General features: G+C 52.0%; 1 protein-coding gene across 3 annotated transcripts in view; it reads left to right on the plus strand.

Annotated features, from left to right (window-relative positions):
• IGDCC3 (immunoglobulin superfamily DCC subclass member 3) overlaps window positions 1–22,382 on the plus strand; it is a 41,531-nt gene extending 19,149 nt beyond the window's left edge. Inside the window, exons 3-14 of one of the 3 annotated variants that reach the window (XM_080662875.1) lie at window positions 14,636–14,780; window positions 15,120–15,250; window positions 15,673–15,810; window positions 17,308–17,466; window positions 18,603–18,768; window positions 19,037–19,284; window positions 19,486–19,650; window positions 19,933–20,124; window positions 20,283–20,387; window positions 20,874–21,012; window positions 21,163–21,382; window positions 21,618–22,382. In XM_080662875.1, the coding sequence (XP_080519001.1) occupies window positions 14,636–14,780; window positions 15,120–15,250; window positions 15,673–15,810; window positions 17,308–17,466; window positions 18,603–18,768; window positions 19,037–19,284; window positions 19,486–19,650; window positions 19,933–20,124; window positions 20,283–20,387; window positions 20,874–21,012; window positions 21,163–21,382; window positions 21,618–21,839 (2,030 nt within the window). In that variant the 3' untranslated portion in view covers window positions 21,840–22,382. Of the gene's footprint in view, window positions 1–14,635; window positions 14,781–15,119; window positions 15,251–15,672; window positions 15,811–17,307; window positions 17,467–18,602; window positions 18,769–19,036; window positions 19,285–19,485; window positions 19,651–19,932; window positions 20,125–20,282; window positions 20,388–20,873; window positions 21,013–21,162; window positions 21,383–21,614 lie in introns of all 3 variants that reach the window. The other 2 variants (XM_080662874.1, XM_080662876.1) reach the window with 2 other exon arrangements.
• Window positions 22,383–26,620: the final 4,238 nt, after the last annotated feature.

The following is a 26,620-nucleotide window of genomic DNA, read 5'->3' on the forward strand; positions in this document are numbered from 1 at the left end:
GGAGGAGCCAGGGGGGGTGGGAGCGTGACACAAAGCGCTGACCTCGGAGGAGTGCAGCAGATGGTCCCACTTACTCCTGCCGCCGAGCGAGCCGCTCTCAGGGCCTCCGGGCTCGGGGCCCTGACCCCGCCCGCCATCCGAATGCCTGAACTGGGGCCCCGCGGGGGCTGGGCTCCCACATGCTCCTCCACCCGCCCCGCTGCCCACTCTACGCCTCCTGGCACTGGAGTCAGACTGCCTGGACCAGGGTCCTCCCGCAAGGCTCCAGGGGCTGGGCCAAGAACACGCCCTTGTCTGATGCTGGGGCCCCAGGGAAGATGAGGGATCTTAAGAACCTGCCAAACCAGGGGTTCCCAATCCTGGCTGTACATATGAAACACCTTCCTGAGCTTTAATAGAAATATAGATTCCTGAGCACCGCACCAGATCGAGGGATCTGACCCTCTGGCAGTGGAGACCAGAAATCTGCACTGCTACCCAGCCCCCGAGGTTATTCTGATGATGCACAGCCACGTTTGCTGATGGGGGAGCCTAGTCCAACTCATTATTGAAGAAGTTCAGACCCAGGTAGATAAGAAACTTACCCAAGGGCAGACATTGAATTGTGGCAGGGTAGAGTGGAAGCAAAGATGATGGAGAATGCCCCCCCACTCCCCAACCATGTGACCCATTAAGGTCAGCACTCAGGAAACGGTTTATGAGGACTTATTATTTACCTTATTATTTATTTGTTCTAGGTACTGGAGGGTAGAAAGATAAATTTGACTCCTCTGCCCCTAAGGGACTCATAGACTAGTAGGAGGATTGATGTATGAACAACTGACTCTAATACAGTCTGATAAGGGGCTAGGGAAGAAGCACATGACAACATATTTGAGGCAGGAATTAGTTCTGCCGCCTTTGGAGGATGTGGAGGAAGAAGGTGCTCATAGAGAAAGAAGCAAAAGAGCTCCAGGCAGAGGGGACAGCAGAAGAAATATAAGCATGAACATCTATTATATGTCCAAGGAAGGCAAACTTGTCTCACAAGGTCAGAGTATAAATGACATGAAGACAACTAGCTGGCCCTGGCCATTATGGCTTAGTCGGTTGAGTGTCCTCCCATGCACCAAAGGGTTGCTGGTTCCATTCCTGGTCAGGGCACATGCCCAAGTTCTGAGTTCATCCCTGGTTGGGGTACGTGCTGGCGATGTTTCTCTCTCCCTCGCCTTTCCTCTCTCTCTAAGAATCATTCAAAACACATATATTTTTTAAAAGACAAAATTAGCTGGCATTTGAGGCTGGAAAGATGGAACAGAACTTAATAACAAAGACCTTGAATGCCATTCAAAGGAATGTACCTTGATTCAAGGAATGAAGAACCACCAGAGATGTTTAATGATCATATTGGATGTTCAGGAAGATAATTATGGATTCAGGATGGAGGAAGAAGGTTGGAAAGAGGACTACCGGTAGAAGTGGGAAGGCTGGAAGGCGGAAGCTATTACAGAAACAGAGTAATATGAGCCTAAGCCAAGGCAATGGTATGGAAAAGGGAGGGTAGACTGGGATTTGGTGACCAAGTTAGCTGCTGTGGGAGAGGAGAGGATGGGGCAGTGACTCCTTGAGACTCCATGATCCTCGAATGGAATGTAAGCCTCCATCTTCCCCAAAACAGATAGGCTTATTCTGGAGTGTTGTTGGGGTAGAAGACCTTCAGGCCTTAATCTATTGTGGTTTGGTATCGAGCCACCAGAGATTCAGTAGAGTCATGAGATATAAGTACAGCATCAGATCAAGGTTTGAGAACAAGAAAGGGTCCTTTCATGGATGGAGAGGGACGATTTTACCCAGTGTTATCTTAGAATCTTTTTTTAAAATTTATTGATTGATTTTAGAGAGAGGGAAGCATTAATTTGTTGTTCCACTTATTTATGCATTCATTGGTTGATTCTTGTACATGGCCTGACCAGGGATCGAACGTGCAACCTTGGCCTATCGGGAGGGTGCTCTAACCATTTGAGCCATCCGGCCAGGGCCAGAATCTTAATATTGGTATGGAACTCAAAGATTATTTTGTCTATTCTGCCCCACTCCCATTTTACAGCTGAGAAAACCAAGTTTAGAATTGAAAGGTCATATAAGAGTCTGTGACAGCCAGGCATGATTCCAGGTTGTGTCTCCACTAACTAACTCCTACTATATTAGTCCCTACAAATCCTAATATATGGCTCTGGAAATTTGGGGGAAGTATCTGTTTTTGTTGAATAGACCTCCTGGTCATGTGAAAGCAATTTACTTAATAGCTCCAGCCTGGGCCCCCTAACCAGACGCCCTTCCGGGAGGTGAGGGAGATCCGGTGTCCCAACCAGAATGACGGAAGTTAAGGATGTTGTGGGCCTGGGCAGGTTTACATAAGGAAGATTGGTGACCCTGACATGGGCGGAGACATGCAGGCTGTGGAGAGGGGCTTTGCGGGGCCTGGACATTTTCAAGTCTAAGGCAGAGAGTGATTCCTAAGTCAACTCCCAGCCCCGACCCTGTACCCTTGGCTGGCGCTTGGAAGCAGATGTGTCTCAAAGGATGCAACTGGATGAGACTTTATAACTTGTCCAACTAAACACCCCCATTTTACAGAGGACGAAACAGAGGCCTAGAGAGGGGCTTTGACTTTATCAAAATCGCACATCCAGATTTGCAACAACATGAATGACCTTGAGAGTATTATGCTACTTAAATAAGACAAAGACAAATTATGTTCACTTATATGTGGAATCAAAAAACAAAAAGCTCATAGAGTCCTGGGGATGTAATGTACAGTAAGGCAACTATAGTTAATAATACTGTAATGCACCCTAGCCTGTTTGGCTCAGTGGATAAAGCATCGGCCTGTGGACTGAAGGGTCCCGGGTTCAGTTCTGGTCAGGGGCACATGCCTGGATTGTGGGCTCAATCCCCAGTGTAGGGCGTGCAGAGGGCAGCTGATCAGTGATTCTCTCTCATCATTTATGTTTCTATCTCCCTCTCCCTCTCCTTTCCTCTCTGAAATCAATAAAAATATGTATAAAATTTTTGAAAAAAATACTGTAATGCATTTTTAAAAAATCCTCACCCAAGGCTATGTTTTTATTAATTAATTTTTTTTGAGAGAGAGAGAGAGGAAGGGAGAAAGAGAAAATAAAACATTGATGTGAGAAACATCAATTGGTTGCCTCTGTACATACCCTGATTGGGGATCAAACCCGAAACCTAGGTATGTGTCCTGATAACAATGCAATCAACTCAGCCACCCAGCGAGAGCTGTAATGCATTTAAAAAAACAACAACATGTATTTTTATTGATTTCGGAGAGGAAAGGAGAAAGAGCTAGAAACATCAATGATGAGAGAGAATCAGCTGCCTCCTGCACGCCCCCTACTGGGGATTGAGCCTGCAACCTGTAATGCACTTTTGAAAGTTGCTAAGAGAATAGATCTTAAAAATTCTCATTATAAGAAAAAAAACCAATTCAGTAACTATTTATATGGCGACGGATGTTTAGACATTAGGTTATTATTTCACAATATATACAAATATTGAATCATTATGTTGTACACCTGAAACTAACATAATGTATGCCAGTTATACCTCAATTTAAAAGTAAAAATAAATCACATCCACTTATTAAAAGGACTAAATTAGTCTCCCTGGTTACCCCTCCCTTTAACATTTCCCCTGCCTCCTCCCCATCTCACCCCACAGAAGCCGCTGGCACTTCACAATTCTTTACTCTCCCGCCAAAACCAGGAAAATAAGTTGCTCCTCTATTTTACAAGGCCCCAGCAGGTGACAGGAGTAGTCCTGCAGCTCGGACTTCCTGGATTGCCACGTTGGAAGTGCTCAGGGATGAGCTACCCTGGTATAATTGTCTTGGATGTTTATCCACCTGTGTTAATGGGACTTAGGAAACATGTGTGGCTCAGTTAGTGAGTTGATAACACCACCTTCTCATGGTGCTTATCTGCACTAGTTACACTCTATGAAACCTACCCCAAACTCTGGGGGAGTTCAATTAAAGTGAAACCTGCTTGGTTAAGTGTTATGGGTGCCCAAATATGAGTAGGCATGGTGCTTATAAGGGTCTGGGATGTTGTGTGCCTCTGTGTTTTTTCTTTTTTCATTTTTTTTTTTAAACGGATTCTCTTTTTTTAATTTTTATTTTATTTTATTTTTTTAAATATATTTTATTGATATTTCACAGAGAGGAAGGAAGAGGGATAGAGAGCTAGAAACATCGATGAGAGAGAAACATCGATCAGCCGCCTCCTGCACACCTCCCACTGGGGATGTGCCCGCAACCAAGGTACATGCCCTTGACCGGAATCGAACCCGGGACCCTTAAGTCCCCAGGCCGACGCTCTATCCACTGAGCCAAACCGGTTTCGGCAGCCTCTGTGTTTTTTCAGTGTGAATGTCCTTAGGTATCATCTGGGATGTTTGAACAGTATTTGAATGTGTCTCTCCCAGTCCCCAGGGCAGCTGTGGTGCAGGGGGAAAAATGCTGGATTTGGTGTTAGAGCACTCTAACTCCTAAACACCATTAGCTAGCTGTTTGTCCTTGGGCAAGTTACTTAACCTCTCTGAGCCTCCAAAGGGCTAGTAACCCCTATTTCTCAGAATTATACTTAGTAATATCTCATCTTTAACCATCAATGGTTTCTGCAGGTTTTGGGGCCATATTACTGTGACGGGCTCTAAGACGCTGACCTTGCTGCTTTCACCCTTCTGACATTTCTTAGGAGCTTGGGTGGGAACATCTAAGGACAAGGCTTGTGGGATGGCGGGACTTTGCTCCTGGGGCGCCAGGACATCCTTTCCCACACATCAGCAGTCAGTAAGTATCTGTTGAATGAATGCTTGGAGTCATCCCAGTGAGTGTGCTATGTAAATAGGACAGATGACTATATTTCCCAAACCAAAAACCAGGACACATCCTCTGACTCATTGTCTAGTAGTACATGGGATAAAAACAAATATTTGAAACTGGGACTGCTTTTGCAAACCTATCAGTGGGGTAGGTAGAGCAGTCACATGGGGTCGGTGTGCTTCTCTCCCTTTCTCCCTCCCAGAGTGTGTAAGAGGCCAGCACGGAAAGCAGTGGGGCACACCCACCCACTGGCACATCCAGTCTGTGGCTCCAGATAAGTTCCCAAGCCTATGTCCCACAGCACATACTCCTGCAGGCACACTTCACACACTCCACTGAAGGCTGGAGGGTGCAGAGGGAGGAGCTCATGGCTTGATCTGGAGGAAGAAGGGGAGCCTCCGAATTGTGGGCTAATTAAAAGTAGGGCTTTGAGAGGTTTTATTTTCCTTGGTTGTAAAAGCCTAACCCAGGGGCTGCGGAGAGCCCCAAATTGCTGCCCCTGCAGCCATGCATTGGGCCTTACAGTCCACTGGAATCAAAGATCAGGCCATAAAGGTCCGGTGCTCACCAGTTCTACAGTGGGCCAACAGCTGGATACAGGGACTTTCCCAAGCTGAGGCTAGCTCCCCACTGCCTCCCACCTCTCCCCCATTCAGGCCCCCATTTGTCAGAGGTGGCTGCTGGGAGGGAGGGGAGAGACATGGATTTATGGCTGCTGACTTGAAAGACAAAGTTGCCTTTTGTGTTAGAATTGGGGCCGGGGGGACTGGTGAGCTGGTGGTAGAGTGGGAAGTTGGCAGGGAGGGGCTGGGGTTCAGGGGCCCAAGGCAGGGGGTGAGGGGCTTGAGGAGGCTGAGGATACAGACAAAGGGATCCAGAGGCTTCTCAGAGCAAGGTCACCAGGCAAAGGCCCAGATGAATCAATCACCCCCTGCTGAAGCTGAGCAGGGCCTCTGAGCCATCAAAGTCCTCTGGGGCTGTTTGTAAGTGCCAGACACCGTTCACCCACATACACACAACACCCCTTTCCTACACACACCCCTTCCTCCTCAAAACATACTCTGGATTCAGAACCTTAATTCAACTCTTAGACTCCCCTTTGGAAGCCTGGATTCAGAACCTTAATTCAACTCTCATACTCCCCTTTGGAAGCCTAGGGAAGAAATACAGGTCTTCTAAGTTCATACTTTCCCTCTCCCACATGACTACAGCCAATTAGGGTGGGCATTCTTCCCTTACAGAACCAAAGTCAGGGCAAGGTGAGGACTCAGGTGATGGAGAGACAGAGACAGAGTGTTAGGGAGAGTGATCCTGGGCTAGAGAACCCTAAGAACAAGACCAATACCCCATGAGGGACTGTGGGCAAGTTGCCAGCCTCCCCAGGACTCAGGTTTCTCTGCCCTCGTCTCCCTCCTTCCCATACACATTTAGAAATAGGGCATTTATAAATGCTTTGAGGAGTTTAAAGAGCATGTGAGGTGGGCCTTGGCTGGCCTCCCTGCCCTCTAAGGGCCACTCTGCCCAGCTTCACCCTGCCAGTGGCTCTGCCTGGTGGGTCTGGGTGGAGGCCAGAGTAGTCATCGGGTGCCTGAGTTCAGCAGGTGCTTTAACTACACCTCGGAGAGCCACATCCATCCCCCGGAATGAGCCTGGCCAATAAAGGCATGAGTTTATGGGCTTCATAAACATTTTACTAGAGAAATCAAGGCCTCAATTACCCAATGGCCTCTTCCAACTGACAGCTCGGTCTATTGGGGCCTCTGTGAAGCCCCCAGGCAGAAGTGAGATAGAAGAAGCCAAGCTCTGCTTTATACCCAGCTGCCCCCCTCTGCCTCCCACTGACCCCTTCACCAGTCAAATCTTGCAAATTCTGACTTTACTCACAACTCCAGGGGGCTGGAGTAGCCGCACTAACTCTGTGAGCCTTACTTAGCCTTTCCGAGGGAAGATGGCTGCTATGCCCTTACCCCCAACCCCAAGTTGTACCCTCTCATAACCCCTTGGTTCCCATTTAACTCAAGATCCTACTGTTTTCCCTCAATAATAGCTAGCAAGTATTTACTATTTTCCAAGGACTATGCTAAGCACTTTACAAATATATCTCATTGCCTCTCCCCAGTGCTGCAGCTCTGGCAACATAAACTGTTATCATCCCTACTTATAAGTGAGAAAATAGAGGTTCTGAGAGGTTAACTTGCCCAAGATCACACAGCTGATCGTGGCACTGTTGGGTTTTGAACCCAGTACTGTCTAATTCCAGAGCCTGTACCATTGACCTCTGCACTGTAACACTACTTCAAAAAGCTCTTAGAGAGTATTTCCCCACTAGGAGCCAAAATCTTGCCCTGTGAATGCTTGTGCCACGCGGTGTGACAGCCCTGGGATGCTGATCAGATGTGGGCCTTGTCGGGGTCTCTGAGTCTGTGTGGAGGGAGCTGTAGGGCAGGGCCAGGCTAGGATGATGACGGAGAGGAAAGGGGGGGCTCTCTGGTAGGAGAGCAAGAGAGAAGGCAGCCGGGGGTCTGAGGCCTGGGCTGGGGTCTGGACTGGCGCTGTCCAATCAACTTTTCTGTGATGATGGAAAGATGCTCTTGGTGCTGTTCCATAATGTAGCTATTGCTTGAAAGGTGGCTAGTGAGTCAGAGAAACCGAATTTAATTTTTTTTTTTTAATTTTAACTTAAATGGTTACATGTGGCTAGTGGCTCCCGTATTTGGTCAGCATAGGGATGTTCTCCATTGCTGATGGCTGAAATCTGCTCAAAGTCCTTCGGTGATATAAGGTCGTGTGAGCACATCCCCAAGGGCTCTGGCCACCTCTAGATGCCACATTCATTGAAAGGGGGCCTTGCCCACGCAGAGCTTGGCTAGTGGCTAGTAGTTCTCTTGGCTGAAGCACCTGAACATCATTTCACAACACAAGTGGCTGAAGGATTTAAGGGTGTTTTACCTCAGAAGCTGTTTCTCAGAGAACAAAATTGTTTGTGTCTTCTAGAACAGTCCTGTTTAGTGGAAATATAATATGAGCCACCATAGGTAAGTTAAACTTTTCTAGTAGTCACATTTACAAAGGTTTTAAAAAAAACACACGATGGACCTGGCAGTTTGGCTCAGTGGATAGAGCATCAGCCTGCAGATTGAAGGGTCCCTGGTTCAATTCCAGTCAGGGCACATGCCCGGGTTGCGAGCTTGATCCCCAGAAGGGGGCGAACAGGAGGCAGCCGATCAATGATTCTCTCTCATCATTGATGTTTCTCTCTCTCTCTCTCCCTCTCCCTTCCTCTCTGAAGTGAATAAAAATATATTCAAAACAAAACAAAACATGATGAAGTTAAATATTTTTGTTGTTGTTTATCCTCACCCAAGGATACTTTTTCCATTGATTTTTAGAGAGAGTGGAAGGGGGCGGGGAGAGAAAGAGAGACATGTGAGAGAGACACATCGATTGGTTGCCTCCCGCACATGCCCCGAGGTACGTGCCTTTGACCAGAATGGAACCCATGACCCTTCAGTCCACAGGCCGATGCTCTAATCCCTGAGCAAACCGGCTAGGGGCAAGTTAATTTTAATAGTAAATTTTATTTTACTTAATATATTCAAAATATTATCATTCCATATATAATCATTACTTTTAACTATTAATAGTATTTTTATACTTTTGGACTGTCTTTTTCTCTTTTATTGTGTGTGTGCCTTGACCAGGAATCGAACCTGAACCTCTTGGTGCATGGGAAGATGCTCAATCAGCAGAGCCACACTGACCATGGCCACTTTTGGACTGTCTTTAAAATTTTAAATATTATCTCAACTTTGGCCTGGCCGGTGTGGCTTAATGGTTGAGCATCAACCCATGAGCCAAGAAGTCACTAGTTCGATTCCCGATCAGAGCACATGCCCGGGTGACAGGCTTAATCCCTAGTAGGGGGCATGCAGGAGACAGCCAATCTTTGATGTTTCTCTCTCATCGATGTTTCTATCTCTCTATCCCTCTCCCTTCTCTCTCTAAAAGAAATCAATAAAAACATATTTTTTAAAATAAAATTTTATTTCAGCTTCTAATCAATATTTTAAGTTGTTGATTATTATCAATTAAATTTTTTATTTTTCCCAATTTTTTATTCTAATAAAATACACAAAATGTCAAATTTAGTATCTTAACCAGTTTTAAGTATACAGTTCAGTGGCATTAAATACATTCATATTATTGTGAGAACCATCACCGCCATCCACTCTAGAACAATAAACAATAACTCCCCTTTTTCCTCTTCCCAGCCCTGGCAACCATCATTCTACTTTCTGTCTCTATAAATTTGACTACTCTAGGTACCTCATATAAGTGGAATTATTCAGTATTTGTCTTTTGGGGACTGGCTTATTTCACTTAGCAAAATGTCTTCAAAGATCATTCATGTTGTAAGCAAATTCAATTGTCAGAATTTCCTTCCTTCTTAAGGCTGAACAATATTCCATTGTATGCATATACCACATTTTGTTTATCCATCCATTCATTCATTGATGACCACTTGGGTTGCTTCCATGCATTAGCTATCATGAATAATTCTGCTACGAACATATTCATAGCAGAAGTGGAATTGCAGAATATGTTCGTAGCAGGGTCATGTGGTAATTCTATGGAAATTATTTTTTTTTAGGAACCACCATACTGTTTCCATAGTGGCTATACCATTTTACATTTCCACCAACAGTACACAAGGGTTCCAGTTTTTCCACATGCTTGCCAACACTTACCTTCTGTTGTTGTGTTTTGTTTTTGTTTGTTTGGTTTTTTTTTGGGGGGGGGTGGTTTTTGATAGTAGCCATCCTATTTTGTTTTTGTTTGTTTTTTTTGGGGGGGGGTGGTTTTTGATAGTAGCCATCCTAATGAGAGTGAAGTGGCATCTCATTATGCTTTTGATTTGCTTTTCCCTAATGCTTAGAGTCATTTTATTTTATACTAAGTCTTTGAAATCCAGTGTGTATTTTACACTCACAGCCATCTCAGTTTGGGCTGCCCACATTTCAAGTGCTTAATAGCTGGCTACTATATTAGAAAAGTGATTCTAAGGGGAAAGTTGGGGGCAGTGGGAAGAAACATCTGGGATTCGGGCATGTTCCTAGTATAAGGAGAAATGTTGCAGTCACCCAAGCTGCCTGAGAAGGGGCTGGGCATCCAGGAGGCTACGTATCCCTGGTTCTTGGCAGGGATAAATACAAGGAGGGGATTGGCCTTCATGGCCTTTGGAAGAGTCTGTAGTTCGGGTTGCTCCTCTTGAATGGCCGTATGAGTGGAGGCAGTCTGTGCCTCAGACCCTCAGTGGCATCGGTTTTTGCAAAAGCTGTTTTGAACTCTCCATCCCAGCATGCCCATTGATCTTTTTGTCATCACACACCGGATAAGAGCCTGGCTGTAGCCAAAGGGTGGGAAGTTGGACTTGGGGGAGCTGCCAGCTTCCTTCCCAGCACTCTGCCTCGACCCTTCGCTGCCCCCTAGCACCCCCCTGGAGCCTGTCTAATCAGATCCAGGCCTGACCTCTCCAGAGGTCCTGGACCAGGAGGAAAGCCTCCCCTCCCCTCCCTGAGCTGCTCTAGATCTGGCTCTCAGGAGACCCCTCCCCTTGGGGTGATTTATAGAGGTGTCCAGGAGTCGTTTCCTGCCTGTTTCTGCTCTCTTCCAGCTCGGTGGGTTGCTGGGCTCACTCTCTGCCCTTGCTTTCCCAGTGGCCTGGCTGTACCCAAGGTCAGGGTAGAGAGGGGCTAGGAGATTCCTTCCCAGGTTGCATGGGGCAAAGGTGTTTCTTCTTCCTTTCTCCACAACTGCTCCCAGGCAGGCCTTTGTTTACCCCATCGCTCTTTCTGGCCCTCACACTGGAAGGGCCTCCCAGCCACTGCGCACTGCTTCCTCTCATCACCCAGCTTGAGTGAGGGACCGAAGACTGTGCCTCCCTGACTGAGATGTCAGCAGGAGTAGACCACATCAACAGCCACAAGCCACAGTACCACCTTCATGTCCACTGGCCACAAACAATACCACCAACGCCGGCCACAAATAGTGTCGGTAACCTGTGTGTACCATTATCCACCGCACAGTGGCCTCCAGGGAGACTCGTTCAGCGCTCAGGGTGCTCAGAGGCCTGACCCTTAGCCTCACATACTCATGCTTACCCAAGGACCTTCTCTCCCTGAGAGACACAAGGCACAGCTTCCCCCCACCCCCCATCCCCGTTACAAGCCGGGGGTGGGGGTGGGGTGGGATTTGTAGACCAAACATATCCCACTCCGAGAGACTGGGGAAGGCCTAAATGGCCCCAAGAAACTTTCTCCCCTTACTTCCTAAAGATAAAAATGCTGCTACCTCTGAATTAGGAGTGAGTAGAAGATTCCAGGAGTATGGACCAAGGACTGTTTGTTTATTTATTTATGTTAAGGTATTTTTTATATTGATGTTTAGAGAGACAGGAAGGAAGAAGGAGAAAGAGACACATTAACGTGAGAGTGCAACATCAGTCAGCTGCCTCCTACATGCCCCCTACCAGGGATCTAGTCCGAAACCCTGACATGTGCCCTGATGGGGAATTGAAGCAGCAACCTTTCAGTGCATAGGATGATGCCCAACCAACTGAGCCACGCCGAACAGGGCTAGGAGGCCTGTGTATGAAGGCGGCAGGAGGCAGAGCTGGAAGGGCCCTACAGCGTACCTGTTCACCTCTTCATTTGCAGAGGAGAGGACTGGCACTCCGAGACGGCCTGCCCATGTGCTTACTGCGATCCCCTGGACACGCGAGGGATATGCAGGGCTGATCAAAGGATTGGGCAGGGGATGAGGAAGGGGATAGAGAGGCCCACGCCTTCTAGTGCACCCACCTCCCCTGAACTACATCTGTGTGCCAGCTGGGCTCCAAGGGATGGGACTGAGGGACCATCTCTGGGGCTCTTAATCCTCCCTGCACCTTGCAACATGGTGCCAGCTCCCAACCAGTGAGAAGAGGTTGGTCCAATCTGCAGTCCACTCTGGAGTTACCTGCTCTTGGAGAGTAAAAAACTAGCTGGAGAACTAAAGGCGCAGGGCCTGGCACTTCTGATTCTGGTTTGGTAGGGCCACCAACTGGGTCTGGGCCTCAGTTTCCCCTTCGTAAAATGAAGGGGTTGACTTGACTGTTGTTAATCCTCACCTGAAGATACTTTTCCATGGATTTTTCAGAGAGAGTAGAAGGGAGAGGAGAGACAGAGAGAAACATCGATGTGAGAGAGAGACATCAATTGGTTGCCTCCCACACATGCCCCGACCAGGGCCAGGTTGACCCTGCAACCGAGGTACGTGCCCTCTGCCCGGAATTGAACCCAGGACCCTTCAGTCCGCAGGCCGATGCTCTATCCACTGAGCCGAAGCATTTTTCGAGGAACGCTACCCTTCAAATGGAATGTTTGGCAGAACTGCAATTGAGTAAAGTGGATAGAGAGGCACAGCAAGGTGCTGCGGTCTGATGGAAGGGAAAGGTGGGACTCTGAGTGGGAAGAGGGCGCAGCTGCACCCAAGGGGACCCTTGGGAGTCCTGCTGTACCTGTGTGAAGAGGAGCACAGGCTCCGTCCCTACCAACTGCCCTGTGTCCTGCTCCCGCGTTCCTCTCCAGCATCACATTCAACCCATGCTACTGTCATTGTTCAGTTTGGGGGAGAAGGAGGGGCTAGAAGGTAGAGGCTACTTTCTCCATCCCCAGCACCCTGATAAAGAAGCAGCCCTATCCCTTGTATCACCCTCAGGCCAGTTCCTAGCTCTAGGCACCTCCAGGGAGCTCAGAATCGGGGCTAGAAACACAAAAGGATTCAGTTCCTTAATGAGGAGGCATCTGTAGTCAGCAGAGCCATTAGTCTCCGCCCCTGGACCCTGGGGGTCTGTGAGCTCCTCTCCAGCTGGAGTGAGGAGGGGGCAGGCAGCTCCCCAGCTCCTGAATGAGCAGGGCTCAGAGGGCAGAGACCCCAGACCCAGGAGCCTGGGTGCCCTCTCCACTCCCCAGGCCCATTTCTAGCCATGCCCTCTTGGATGGAGGTTGAGAGGCAGAGAAGCCTGGAGGCAGCAGAGGGGCCCCAGCAGTGACTTGCTCCCCCACCCCCCACCCCTCCAGCCCCTGGGTTGACCTGCAGGTCCTTGGCCAAGCACAGCCTTTGGCCTGAGACAGGGCAGGCTGACCTCTGGGTGCTCCCTAGGGAATTCTCTCGAAAGCCTGATGGGGACACCAGCTGGGGCACTTGCCCCCGCTGCCTGCTCTGAGGGCCCCAAGGTGCTGTTTGTATGGGCTTTAACTTCAAGGGGACACATGTGATTGGTTGCCAGAATCACACACTGGCTGCAGGAGCCAAGGGCTACAAGCCGCCATTCATATCCAGCTGTGGACACTCAGACCACATACACGACGTGGTAGCCACATCCTCCTGGCAAACACAAATCTGCACATGTGTGGGGAGGAGGCACTCACACCCATCAGCCGTGTTCTCTGGAGGCCCTGAAAAAGGAGGAGGCAGGGCAGGGGATTTGTATGCATGTTTATATTTAATGAACCACATGCAAATGAGATGGAGAACACGCCACAAAAGAATCAGCCCCCAGAGGCTCTGGGAAGAAGGGCACAAAGGCTACGCCTTTCTGGGCTGCCTTGGAGTCCAGAACAGGCCTGTGGTTGAGGGGGCCTGGGACAGGGTGTGCCCACCCACACCAGGGAGCCAGGACCAGCTCCAACACCCCTGCTGCTGTGGGGGGAGGGGTCCTTCTGGGAGGGGATGACTGTCCCAGTTGATGGAGTGCCCGAGGGGAGGTGATGCCTGCCTGGACAGATGGTGAGCTGCCTTCCCGCACTTGAAGCAAAGTGGATTTTAATGAAATCACAGCCCTGGTGCTGAAGCTGGGAACCCGAGGGGGAGGGGCTCCTTTTCTGGGCTTTATAGGGTGAAGTTTGGGGATGGATAGGAATGAGGGTGGGTGGGAACACTTAACCAGCCGAAAGCGGGGTGGGGGTATGCCACAGCCCCCGCTGTACCAGCCACTGCAGACCAGGGTTCAAGCACTCAGTTCAGATTCTCAAAAGGTGGGGAAGAGGTCCCTGAATATTTATGACGCATTGAAATGTAGATTGGTAGGTCTGACAGTCTTCTGAGAGGCTTGTCACCTTGGATGGATATACCACCCCCTCGGGGTACATCTAGAAGCTACAGAAGAACAGGGGTGGGGGGATAAGGAAGGGCAAAGAATACCGCTGGTGTCTGTAACCAGGGTTTAATGACAGGTGGCCTCGCTGGGCAACACTGAACTGCCTGCTTCGCCTCTCTGGGCCTTCGTTTCCCATTCTGTAAAACACGCAGCCGACATTTAGACCTTGCTAAGGGGGGAGGGTGATAAAACTAAATCAGAAAGCAAGGGGAATGGAGGCAGCAGGGCAGGAGCAGGGCTGTGAGGGGCAGCAGCCCAAGCTTTCCTGGTTAGGGGTTTGTCATCCACGAATTTGTCCAGACCTTCTCTAAGTGTGCCAGCCCGGCCTGAATGCCCCCTTAGGGAAGGTGTTTCCCACAGTGGGAGACAGGGTAAGTGCTGATGTGACCCCAAGCTGCTGATGCCCTGTGTCTGCCACTTCCAGGAACACCCCTGCCCCTGGGTGGGGTGAGCTCCAGGGTTCCAGGACACTGGCCTGTGACCGCTCCCCACCTTCCCTCTGCTCCTCAGCAATGTGCCTCTCCCACACACGGCTCCCTTTCTCTCACCAGCCATGTCGGACTTCCACGTGCACCCGCAGGCCATCGCAGGCGAGGAGGGCGGCGTGGCCCGCTTCCAGTGCCAAATCCACGGGCTTCCCAAACCCCTGATCATGTGGGAGAAGAACAGAGTTCCCATTGATACCGACAACGAGAGGTGAGCCACATGTGGGGAATGCTGGAGGGAGGGCAGACAGGTGGGCCCGGGCCTGCCCACCTGCTCCAGGGGTGGGTTTCAGCAACTGTGCTGAGACTGAGTATCCCCGTGGCTTGCGGGCCCAGACTGCATGCTGGCGGATGCATCCATGAGAAGGACTCTGTGCGATTGTTGTCAAGGCTGGAATTGCAGGTGCATCGGCCTTTGAGTGTCTGTGATGATGACAGTGACCTTGGGGCAGTACCTGGGCGCTGGGCTGTGTCTTTGAGGCTCAGGGTCCCTGTGGCCGGCGGTGCCAGTGGCTGTGCTGGTGGTCAGCTGTGTCCCCTTCCCCAACAGGTACACATTGCTGCCCAAGGGCGTCCTGCAGATTACGGGACTTCGGGCTGAGGACAGTGGTGTCTTCCATTGCGTGGCCTCGAACATTGCCAGTGTCCGTGTCAGCCACGGGGCCAGGCTCACTGTGTCGGGTGAGGGTCCTTTGCCCTGTCTAGTTCTCTCAACCAACCTCCTCACTCTCAAATCAGTCCCCCTTCAGCTGGCCCCCAGAGACTTATCAGACAAGCGCCTACAGCGTACCTTCTAAGCCCCACATTCCGTGCTCCTCGCGGTGAGAGTTTGGAAGCAATCTAAGGCCCGCTCCCTGGCGCAGCTCTACCTGGGGAAGCCCAGCTCTGCTTTCCGGGGAGCGCTCCCATTGCTGGAGGCCTGCAGGGCCAGGAGCAGAGAGATGGGTGTGAGCAACATCCTGGGGCCCCTGGCATTGCCTCCCTGCCTACAGGACTGACTTCTGGGCTGGAATTTTTCTATCCCCAGGTCCTGGGCTGTGGGTGGGGTGAGGAGGTAGGAAGGGTCCCAGCTAACGTGAAGAAACGTGGCATCTTCCTCCCAGGCTCGGGCTCCGGGGTCTACAAGGAGCCTACGATCCTCGTGGGGCCTGAGAACCTCACCCTGACAGTGCACCAGACTGCGGTGCTGGAGTGTGTCGCCACGGGCAACCCGCGCCCCATTGTGTCCTGGAGCCGCCTGGGTGAGCCTCATCCAAAGCCCCTGCCTCTCCCACCCCGTCCCACCCCCTGGGAGGGCCAGTCTCATCACCCAGCTTTTGGGGGACTTTGAATCCTGTTTGTTCTCCGTGGGGGTCCGGTCTCCACAAGGCCAAGGAGGGGGTTAGTTCCCTCTTGGCAGTACCAGGGAGGTCCGCCTGCCCACTGCATTCTCCCTCCCCCTGCACGGATGGCTTAGCTCCCTGGGTTACCTCGTCCAATCCCTCCTCCTGCTCCCATCACCCTCAGCACTGGGCCCTCCAGAGCCCACTACAGCCCTCAGCACCCTGGTCTCTTTCCCCTCCTGCTCACCTCTGCCCTCTGCATCCTGGCCATACACCCCAGCTATGCACTCCCACACCCCTCACAATCTTAGCCAGTTGTCACACCCCCACTCTGGGCCCCCCAGTCTCCAGCCTGGCCCCCTAAGTCCCTAGCCTAAATCCCTAGGCAGCTGAAGGAGAGAAATGAAAGGGTGCAGATGGGCCCACATTGTCTGAGCAGAAAGGTCATGGGGGAAGGAGAGTCTGGAGGGCCAGGGTGGGGTGGGCATTCACCAGGAGACTGCACCACATTGTAGCAGCTGAGTGATCGGGGAAGGAGGGGGCAGCAGGCGGGATAATGGAGTAGATTTCACCACTTCAGTGACTGAATGGAGAGCTGTCTCCTTGCATTCTGACTGTGCTAATCTGATCCTGGGGTGGGGGGAGGGCTTGGTCCCTGGGAGAGACTGGAGAGAGTGGCCTCACCATTAGGAGGAGCCCGTAGGCACCGCGAGGACCATCTGGTCCAACATTTCCCAAAGCGTGATCTGCAGAGGGAAAGAATAGCTTGGTGGCCTAACAAGTTTAGGAGACAGAGTTAACCAGGTCCTTCTGCTGCAGGACTTCTCAGAGCCTTTATATGAATGGGCATTGGGACAGTCCAGGAACAGAATGGATATTTGACCCTGGAACTTTTTTCCAGAGAGACAAACCAGGCCCGCTGGCGTCATGGTTCGATTGCCTGTCAGGGCACATGCCCAGATTGCGGACTCCATCTCCAGTGTGGGGCATGCAGGAGTCAGCCGATCGATGATGCTCTCTCCTCATTGATGTTTTTATCTCTCTCTCTCTCCCTTCCTCTATGAAATCAATAAAAATAAATATTTAAAAAGAGCGAGAGAAACCAGGCAGGGAAAGGTCCAGTTCATTCAAACCCTTGCTTTCCTACTTGAAAAGCTGAGAGGAAGGGACTTGAAGGTCACCACAAGTGAGTGAGGATGCGCAATGGGACCCGGGTCCCTACTGATAGAGAGTTTTCGGTGTTGCTCCCTCCGCCTCCACAGTGCCGCCTGAGATGCTCAGGAGGAAAGGTGCTGAGTCAAAGACGGGGGCCCCTGGAGGGTTGGTGAACCTGCACAGTCTGGAATGCCCCCGTACTTCCCCCTCTTCCACAGCCATCTCCCTGACCCTCCTCACCTCCAACCTCCTCCTCCCCAGATGGCCGACCCATTGGGGTGGAGGGCATCCAGGTTCTGGGCACAGGGAACCTCATCATCTCAGATGTGACCGTGCAGCACTCAGGCGTCTACGTCTGTGCGGCCAACAGGCCTGGCACCCGGGTGAGAAGAACAGCACAGGGCCGGCTGGTGGTGCAAGGTACCTACCTCCCTCCCTCCCCACCCCTGGGAGACGAGGGGATGGGGCTTCCACACAACCCCTCCTCCTGCCCTATTCCTCGCCTCATCAACGTTTCTGGCCCAAGCTCAGCACCCTAGACACCCAGGGTCTGCCACTCACTACCCTTGCTCTAACGCTCTCCCTGCCCCTCCCCAGGCCCCCAGGCCAGCCAGCAGGGCAGCTCTCCTCTGTCCCCCAGGAATGCGTGTGTTGGGAATGGGAGGACATTCTTAGTCATGGGCCCCTGTGTGCCCCTTCCAGGTGCCAGCAAGCTCCCCCAGTCATTTCTATTTTATAATCTCAGCTGGTTTCCCCCGTGTTGCTCACACGTGTCCCTCACACCACACGCTGTTTTCATTCACACGTGCGGTACTTCCACACTCACACCTGCCTGAGCACTCTCAGCGGGTTTGTCATTTTCACATGCACACCCAGCTTCCACCTCACACACAGAGCCCGCTTCCCCTCCCCAGTGTTCAGGGCCTCTGCAGCCGACCAGGTCATCCTCCTACCCTGTGGTCAGCTGTCCCCATGGTCTGGGCTTGGGTTTCCTTCTCAGGGGTTGTCTGTGTTGTGCCCGCCTAGAGAGCCGGGGAAGGGGTGGCAGAGAGGGGTCTTAGGGACTTAAATCCCTGTTTGTTTAGCATTGCATGTGCCGTTAATCTGTCCAAATGAAAGTGATGGAGCATTTCATTTCTCGGGTGTTAATGGAGGCTTGAGGCCTGGGATTGGAGGAGAGTGGAATTGAATGTAGGGGCGAGGGGGGCTGGCACTGAGGGCTCATCCATCTCCCCGTCATTACCGCCTTCGAGGTGCAGCCAAACCTATTAGCACATTTATTTATTTAACAATTTCCTGAACAGGGAGCTCAGCTTGATTGCTTTCGGATACAAATGTCAGTCTTTTAAATGGTCATTAAAATGGAGCCCTCTCTGGGGTCTGCCTCTGGTGGATGGAGGTAGGACCTGCCACCACCTCCTGAAGCCTGGGCCCCACCTGGAGGCTTTCCAACCCTGTCCCTTTCCCCTTTCCTCATCGTCCCTTCCCTCACAGCTGTCTCGTCCCTCTCCACCTGACCCTCACTGCTCTTGTGCTTCTCTGTGCGCCCCTTCCAGCCCCAGCAGAGTTTGTCCAGCACCCCCAGTCCATTTCCAGACCAGCCGGGACCACAGCCATGTTCACCTGCCAAGCCCAGGGTGAGCCGCCCCCTCACGTCACGTGGTTGAAGAATGGACAGGTGCTGGGGCCAGGAGGCCACGTCAGGCTCAAGAATAACAACAGGCACGTGTGTGGTGTATGCTGGGGGGAGGCCACAATAAGTGGCCTGGGCAGACTGTGCGCCTCCCCCTGGGGAAGGACTAGGCTGGGAGTTGGAGACTTGGGTGTGAGTCTCTGGTCTGCCACTCACCTGCTGGGCGACCTCAGCAGAGCTGAGCCAAGCTGTTTGTTCTCTGGAGGAGCTGTCTCTTATCTCTCAAATGGGGAGATTGGCGACCTGCAGGGGGCTCTGGGAGGAAGTCGGGCCCTGAGGCTCTCCCTCCCCCCGCAGCACCCTGACCATTTCTGGAATTGGCCCCGAAGATGAGGCCATCTACCAGTGTGTGGCCGAGAACAGTGCTGGCTCCTCACAGGCCAGTGCCAGACTGACCGTACTATGGGCTGAGGGGCTACCCGGGCCCCCCATCAACGTGCGAGCAGTCTCCATATCCTCCACTGAGGTCCGAGTGTCCTGGAATGAGCCCCTGGTCAACACCAAGGAGATCATCGGCTACGTCCTGCACATCCGGAAGGCTGCTGGTGTGTGGGGCCGAGTGGGCCGGGCTGGCTCTGCAGCCCTGTCCTCGTAGTCACTGTTTCTTATCCCTTTCCATCTGCGTGTCCCTACCCAGCACCCTCTGTTCTTTCTCCCCGCTGCACCCCAGCTGCCCTCCCTTCACCAATGCTGGGAGGGCACCCTCATGCCCTTACACTCTCCTGCCCTGCCCTTCGCCTTCCCAGACCCACCAGAGCTGGAGTATCAGGAAGCAGTCAGCAAAGGCACCTTTCAGCACCTGGTGAGCGACCTCGAGCCCTCCACCGCCTACAGCTTCTACATCAAGGCCTACACCCCCCGGGGGGCCAGCTCAGCCTCTGCCCCCACCCTGGCCAGCACCCTGGGCGAAGGTGAGGCCTGGTCGTGGTGTACAAAACTGCAGACACCAGGGTGTTAGAGCAGAACCCCACGCACACCTGTTCCGGTTGTGCACTGCACAGGATGCCTGGGTCTGAGGGTGAGTGGGGGCTGGTTCTGTCTGGAGGAAGGGGAGTCCTTTTCTAATTCGTGTAAAGGTACTCTTTGAACAAGCTAGAGTCAGAAGCCAGAGAACTGTCAAGCTCTTGGGGGTCTGGGTCACAAGTGGAACATGGAAAAAGTCCTCACATCTTGGCCTCCTTCTCCGCCTGCAGCACCCGCCCCACCCCCCTTGTCAGTGCGAGTCCTGGGCAGCTCCACCCTGCAGCTGCTGTGGGAGCCCTGGCCCCGGCTGGCCCTGCATCAGGGCGGTTTCAAGCTGTTTTACCGCCCAGCAAGCAAGGCCTCCTTCACTGGCCCCATCGTGCTGCCTGGAACTGTCTCCTCCTACAACCTCAGCCAGCTCGGTGAGGCAGACACAGCCTGGCCTTGGGGAGTCTGGCCAGGGTGCAGTGCCTGGGGCCAGGCTGTGGGGCGCAGGAGTCACCTCTGTTCCCTGCTGGGATAGAGCCCCCCACTGGTGGCTGGCTGGTCTCTCAGCAGCCTTCCCTGCCTTTCCCCCCAGACTCCTCTGCAGTGTACGAGGTGAAGCTGCTCGCCTACAACCAGCATGGGGATGGCAACGCCACAGTCCGCTTTGTGTCTTTGAGGGGAGCATCTGAGAGGACAGGTGAGGGTTGTGTTTGGAATGTGAGGCTGAAGACTGGCACTCAGGAATGGAAGCCAGGGGCTGTGGGCAGAGGGGAGCAGGGACCCAGGGCAAGTAAGAGGGTAGAAGAGTTGCATGCAGACCTTGAGAATATAGGCTTAGGTTTGAGCTCAAAGTTTGGCTGTGTGACCTTGGGCAAGTTACTTAACCTCTCTGAGCCCCAGTTTTCTCCTCTATAAAAGAGGGATAATAATACCTGTTAGGACTATAGGGGCACTTTACAGAGTTGTGTCGAGGTTTACAGTGTTATTCTCAGTATCTGGCACATGGTACTCAATAACTGGTAAAAAGAGCTGAGAAGTTTGCGCTGGAATCCCATAGGCAAAGACAAAGGATCTATGGACTTGGTGTGGGAGTGGCTCATGGATAAGGAGCCCCCAGAGATTGGGTGCCTGGGCCTGCTTCAGACCAGAGGAGCCACAGCCCCCAAACTGCCCCTCCCAACAGGCCTGAGCCCACCGTGTGACTGCCGGAAGGAGGAGGCCACCAGCCAGATGTCCACCACAGGCATCGTCATTGGCATCCACATCGGGGTCACCTGCATCATCTTCTGTGTCCTCTTCCTCCTGTTTGGCCAGAGGGGCAGGTGGTACTGGGGCAGGAAGAGGGGGCTGGACTGACATGGGGTGGGAGGAGGAGGAGCCGCAGGGGGAAAGAGTTTGGGCTCGCTGTCTCTATCCTTTTGTTCTCCCCCCCACCCCACGTCCTTCTCCCTAACTTTTGGCTCACCCCATAGGGTCCTCTTGTGTAAGGATGTAGAAAACCAGCTGTCGCCTCCTCAGGGCCCCCGGAGCCAGAGGGACCCTGGTATGCTGGCACTGAATGGGGCCAGACTGGGAGATCGGGACCAACTGGGCCGAGACGAGAAACATGCGGACATGAAGGAACTGGAGCAGCTGTTCCCCCCGGCCGGGGCAGTGGGCCAGCCAGACCGCAGCCCCAGCCCCAGCCCCACGGTGAGTGTCCCTCCCACCTCCGATCCTGCCCTCCCTGTACCTTCGGCCTTCACCAAGCTCCGGGTCTTCTCATGACACAAAATACGGCCTGTGCGTCTGTTCCTGAGTCAGCAGGGAGGCCTGGAGCCCCTGAGCCCTCAGTGGGAGTGGATCCAGAGCCCAAGCCTCTGGCTGGAGGGCATGTGGGCCTCTGGCCTCATGTTGATGCCGGTGTGACTGGCCCACTCCCCAGCAGGATCCTGCGGCCCCTGCCCTGTGTGAGGAGACCCCACTCTCCATGCTGCCACTTCAGGGGTCCGGCCTTCGGGAGGAGAGGACGTCGGAGGCCAAGGCTCCCTGCGCAGGCCTCACAGTTGCCCCCCGACCTCAGGACGCAGGCTCCGGCCTCCTCAGTGAAGGACAAGCTGCCCGGCCTTCCTCAGCACCAGCTGCCCAGCCAGCTCTCTCGGGACAGTAGCCAGTGTCTAGACAGCTCTGGAGGCGGGGCAACCCCCCATTCTCAGGTCAAAGGCAAGGTTTCTCCAGTTGTGTGGGATTCGGATGGGGCTTTCCAGCATTTCAGACTGCCCTCAGGTTGTCAAGGCCTACAGAAGCCTGGGCAGGGAGCCCCCCAAGGACCAGGAGGGGTCTCTGCAGGAGCCCCTCCCTTGGGCTAGTGCCCCCTCACCTCTGCCTGGTACCTCTATGACTTGGAATGAACTGTTTTCCTTTAAAAAAAAAAAAAAAAGAAAGAAAAAAAAAAGAGAGAAGAGAGAGGAAGGTGAATCAGACTCCAAAAATATGCCCTGCTGTGGCCCCTGGCACTGCCACCCTCCCCCCGCCTTGTTTTCTCAGGATGGATTTTTGCTGTTTTGGTTCTCAGCACCTACCTCAGCCGGAATGAATGTCCTTGGGGGAGTGGCCGTGGCCTCAGCCCCGCTTCCCCACAGAGCCCCGAATGCACTCCTACCTCAAGCCCCTTTATGGGCACCCCCTCTCCTCCCACACTGTAGTTTAGAGTTAAAAAAGAAAAAAAAAAAAAAAAGGCGCTTCCCCATTACCAGGTGTGAAAGAAACCGTCTACCTCAAGGCTCCCTGGCTCTGGGCCTGTGTTATCACTGGACCCTCTCTCCTGCTCCCCCCCCTGCTCACAGCCCTGGCTCTCCCCCGAGAGGAGGCCAGAGGCAGCGTCACCAAGGGTAGGCCTCTCGGGGCCTACAGAAATGAAGATGGAATTGGTCAAAGAAAATAATGGGGAAAAAGCCAAAAAAGAGAGGAAAATTTGTTCCTTGAAATGTAAATTGTTGCTCCAAACTCAGCCACCTGCCAGCACGCAGCCAGTGCTGTTTCGTCTCATCTGCTCTATCCACTCCCATTTTGACCCTCTCAGCCAACTCATCCTGGACTGGGATCCCCACAGCCCTCTCTCTTTCCTGGGCCTCGGGAGGGGGGGATGTCACTCTGAAGCCTGCCTCCTGTCCCGCCCAGACACAGAGCCCTGGAGGAGGCTGGCCCCTGGAATGTAATGTGTGCGTGATGGTGTGTGTGTGCGTGGGGAGGGGTCCTCTGTCTCATGGGACACAGCCAGCTTGACCCACCCCCTGGACAGTGGGAAGACCACTGTCAGCAAATGTGGCCGGAAGCTATTTTTATACAAGGTGTGTTTAAGGGTTTTTATGTTGTGACTGCTTGTTTCTCTTTTCTGTTGTGTTGTTCTTTGAAATACTTAGTTAAAGAAGGAAAAAGAAAACCAAGGAAACAAATACCTATTTTTTATTACACTCAGAAACATTTTTTTAAATAGCAGAAAGAAGCTTTTTTTTTTAAAGGAAGAAAAGATAAGTGTATTCCCTTAAGTGTGAGATTAGACTATAAAGTCCCTGACCCCCAACCCTCTAGGGCCCCTCACCCTGAACTTTAATTAGCTGAAGCAGGTAGACTTTGTGATGTTTTCCTAGAAGACTGGAGTTGTTTCCATGTGGACTCAGAAGGGCGGTCCGCCCCTTCTCCCAAATGCTGGGCCCGTGCTGAGGGCTTCTCCAAGCTCCCAGACAGGTTCCCCTTGGTCCCCGCAGTGGCTTCTCCACACCCCCTTCATCCAGTAACCCCCTCTCCTGTGGGAAGGGTGGGTCTAGGGGAGGAAGAGGATGGGGCCACGTGGCCTGACTGGGCCTGACTTTTGTCACACTCTATTCATTTTGACTGAATAAAAGTCCTGTTGCCAAAGTAAACCTCGAGTGTTTTGATGGCTGTGTCAGGTCTTGGAGGAGTGGGTGAGAGTGTGGGCCAGGCCTGACGCTCACAGTATCAGAGCCCAGGATGATAACAGCAGACTTCCGTGTACCACGTACAGGCACCATGCATGGGAGGTAGATATTCTAGTTATCATCTCAATTTCACAGAACGGATAAGCCAGTTACTGCAGGGTCCGCATTCTACCCGCTGCTCCATGCCTCCCTCGGCTCCATAGGGACAGCCCACCAGCCCTGAGGCAGGTGCCGCGCAGGGCTGTCTATGTCTCTTCATGCATCATCTCCAAGGAAGGACTATTTTCCTTCCCCAAAGTTAAGGAAACGGGGGCTCTGACTGAGGAACTCTTTCCAGGGCACAGTCAGAGCCCTGGCCAGGCCTCTCCGTTCCTCCGTCCTCTCCTCCGCCCAGGCTCCTGAAGCCAGGTATCTGAGCTGCTGAGGCTGTGGACAGGCCAGGAGATCTGGAGGTCTCAGCCGGCCTCGAGCTTCCTGAGAGGCAGTGTTGTAACGCAATGGCTTAGCTGGTTCATGTCCCCTCTGCTGCCGAAATGGAAAGCCAGGGCTCGCTGCTGGGAGGCTCTGCAGGTCTGCAGGGCGGGTCCCATACCCAGAGGACCTTTCGAGAGGAACACACCAGGACAGTGGTTTGCAAGCTGGGCGGCCTGGCTGTGGCCAGGGGTGTGGGGGAACTTCTCTGGGGGCTTCTACCCTTCCTGCCCACCCTCGTCCAGAGCAGGTCCACTCCCATCTGCCTTACACGCTGGGCTCTACATGAGATTTCATTTACAAACCGGGCTCTGCTCCTGAAAGAATGCTTGAAAGCCGCTGGTCTGGCTTCCAGAAGCAGCCTGCTGGGGTGGTTGGGCGGAGGTCAGGCCAGAAACAATGATGGTGCTGTGGATACCTAAGGCCACCACAGTACCTGTCCTGCATGGCGGGTAGTGGTTGACTTGTCCTGACTTTCCCAGAGCAAAGAACTAAACCCAAACTAAATGTAGACAGGCTACCTCACTTTTTCTTTTTCTATACAAAACTTGGCAAGCACAGGAACTCTTCAACACTCCAGCCATCCAAGAGCTGCCTGGGAAGGTGGTGGGTTTGTCATTCATTCAAGCAGACCCTGCAAGGGTGGGAGAACAGACCAGGTAACCTCCAGTGCCCCTGTCCCCTCCAACAGCCCAAGATGCTAATACCTCCCCCACAGAGGCATCAGGTAAACATGTAGAGACCACCTAATATGACTCATGTAGAGGTATGCAAATTGCACACCAATTACATCAAATACAGGTAGGGCCTGTTCTAAAAAGGTCCTGAACTGGGCTAAGGTAGCAGGAGAAGCAGGGTTCCAACGAGGAGTTCAGCAGAAATAGATGTCAAAGCTGAGCGGCCCATCTGGAGTCTGGGCCCTAAGATCTCAAATAGTCTAGAGGCCTCAGGCTGAAGACACTGCCCCTAACACACGCACATATGTGCATACGCATACACGCACACCGTCTGGGCAGAAAGCAGCAGCAGCGACCTGCTGCAATTAGTTACTGCTTTGTAACAAACCACCCCACAAGTGCCTGGTTCATCCTAACATTTATTTGCTCACTACTCTGCTCAGGACGGGGAAATCTGCTTGGAAACAGGAAATGGAGGAGTGGGAGCAAACAAGGATGAGAGAGTCTGCCCTGAACTCTGGATTCAGGCCAGAGTCAGGGAGAGGGACACCTGAACCCATACCCCTCCCACAAGGACTGATTATGGGGAGTTCTGCTGCTCCCCTGAGTCCTCACGGAGCCCCCTGGGGCAGGGAGGCAGGGAGGGGGAGAGCAGAGGCTGAGAAGAGGACTGAGGGAGGAGCCTGGCTGGGAAGGGCCTTGCTTCTGGAGCTCAAGAGGGACCTGGGCTGGACTTGGAGCTCCCGAGCACACAAACAGCCTGCTGGTCACCCTGTGCCGTGTGCCACTGCCACAACGCAGCGTCTGGCCCTGGTCTCACTCCAAAATGCCTACAGCCTGTCCTGACTCTGGATTAGGCAATAGTTCTTTTTAAAAAATTTTTTTATTTTTATTGATTTCAGAGAGGAAAGGAGAGGGAGAGAGAGAGAAACATCAATGATGAGAGAGAATCATTGATTGGCTGCCTCCTGTATGCCCCACTACTGGGAATCGAGCCTGCAACCCAGGCATGAACCCTTGACTGGAATCGAAATTGGGACTCTTCAGTCTGCAGGCCAAAACTCTACCCACTGAGCAAAACCAGCTAGGGCATAGGCAATAGTTCTTTGATAAAAAGCAAAAAGCACAATCAAAAAAGGAAAAAAAAAGATACATCAAATACCACCAAAATGTAAAATTTTTGTGCTTAAATGATCAAGAAAATGCAATGAGCCCTAGCCAGTTTGGCTCAGAGAATAGAGTGTCGGCCTGCGGACTGAAGGATCCAGGTTCCATCCTGGTCAAAGGAATATGCCTGGATTGTGGGCTCAATCCCCAATGTGGGGCATGCGGGAGGCAGCCAATCAATGATTCTCTTTCATCATTGATGTTTCTATCTCTCTCCCTTCTCTGAAATCAATACAAAAAATATTTTAAAAAGAAAATGCAATGACAACCATAGAATGGGAGAAATAATTGCCAAGCATGTCTCTGATAAGGAACTTTTATCTAGAAAATATAAAGAACCCTTATAATTTGATGATAATAACAACTCAATAATAAAAATACAAGTAACCCAATTTAAAAATGGGCAAAGGATCTGAGTAGACATTTCTCTGAAGAATATACACAAATGGTCAAAAAGCACATGAAGAAAGGAAAAGTAAAACCACAGTGAGATATCAGCTCACTCCCTCTAGGATAGCTAGAATAAAAAAGTCAGATAATACCAAGTACTGACAAGACTGTGGAGAAATCAGATCCTCATACACTGCTGGTGGGAATGAAAAATGGTGCAGCTGCTGTGATAAACTGTCTGTCTGTTCTTCAAAAGGCTGAACATATAGTCACTACCTGACCCAGCA

Source organism: Plecotus auritus, assembly GCF_963455305.1.
Source record: "Plecotus auritus genome assembly, chromosome: 1".
In the NCBI taxonomy this organism is placed as follows: Eukaryota; Metazoa; Chordata; class Mammalia; order Chiroptera; family Vespertilionidae; genus Plecotus; species Plecotus auritus.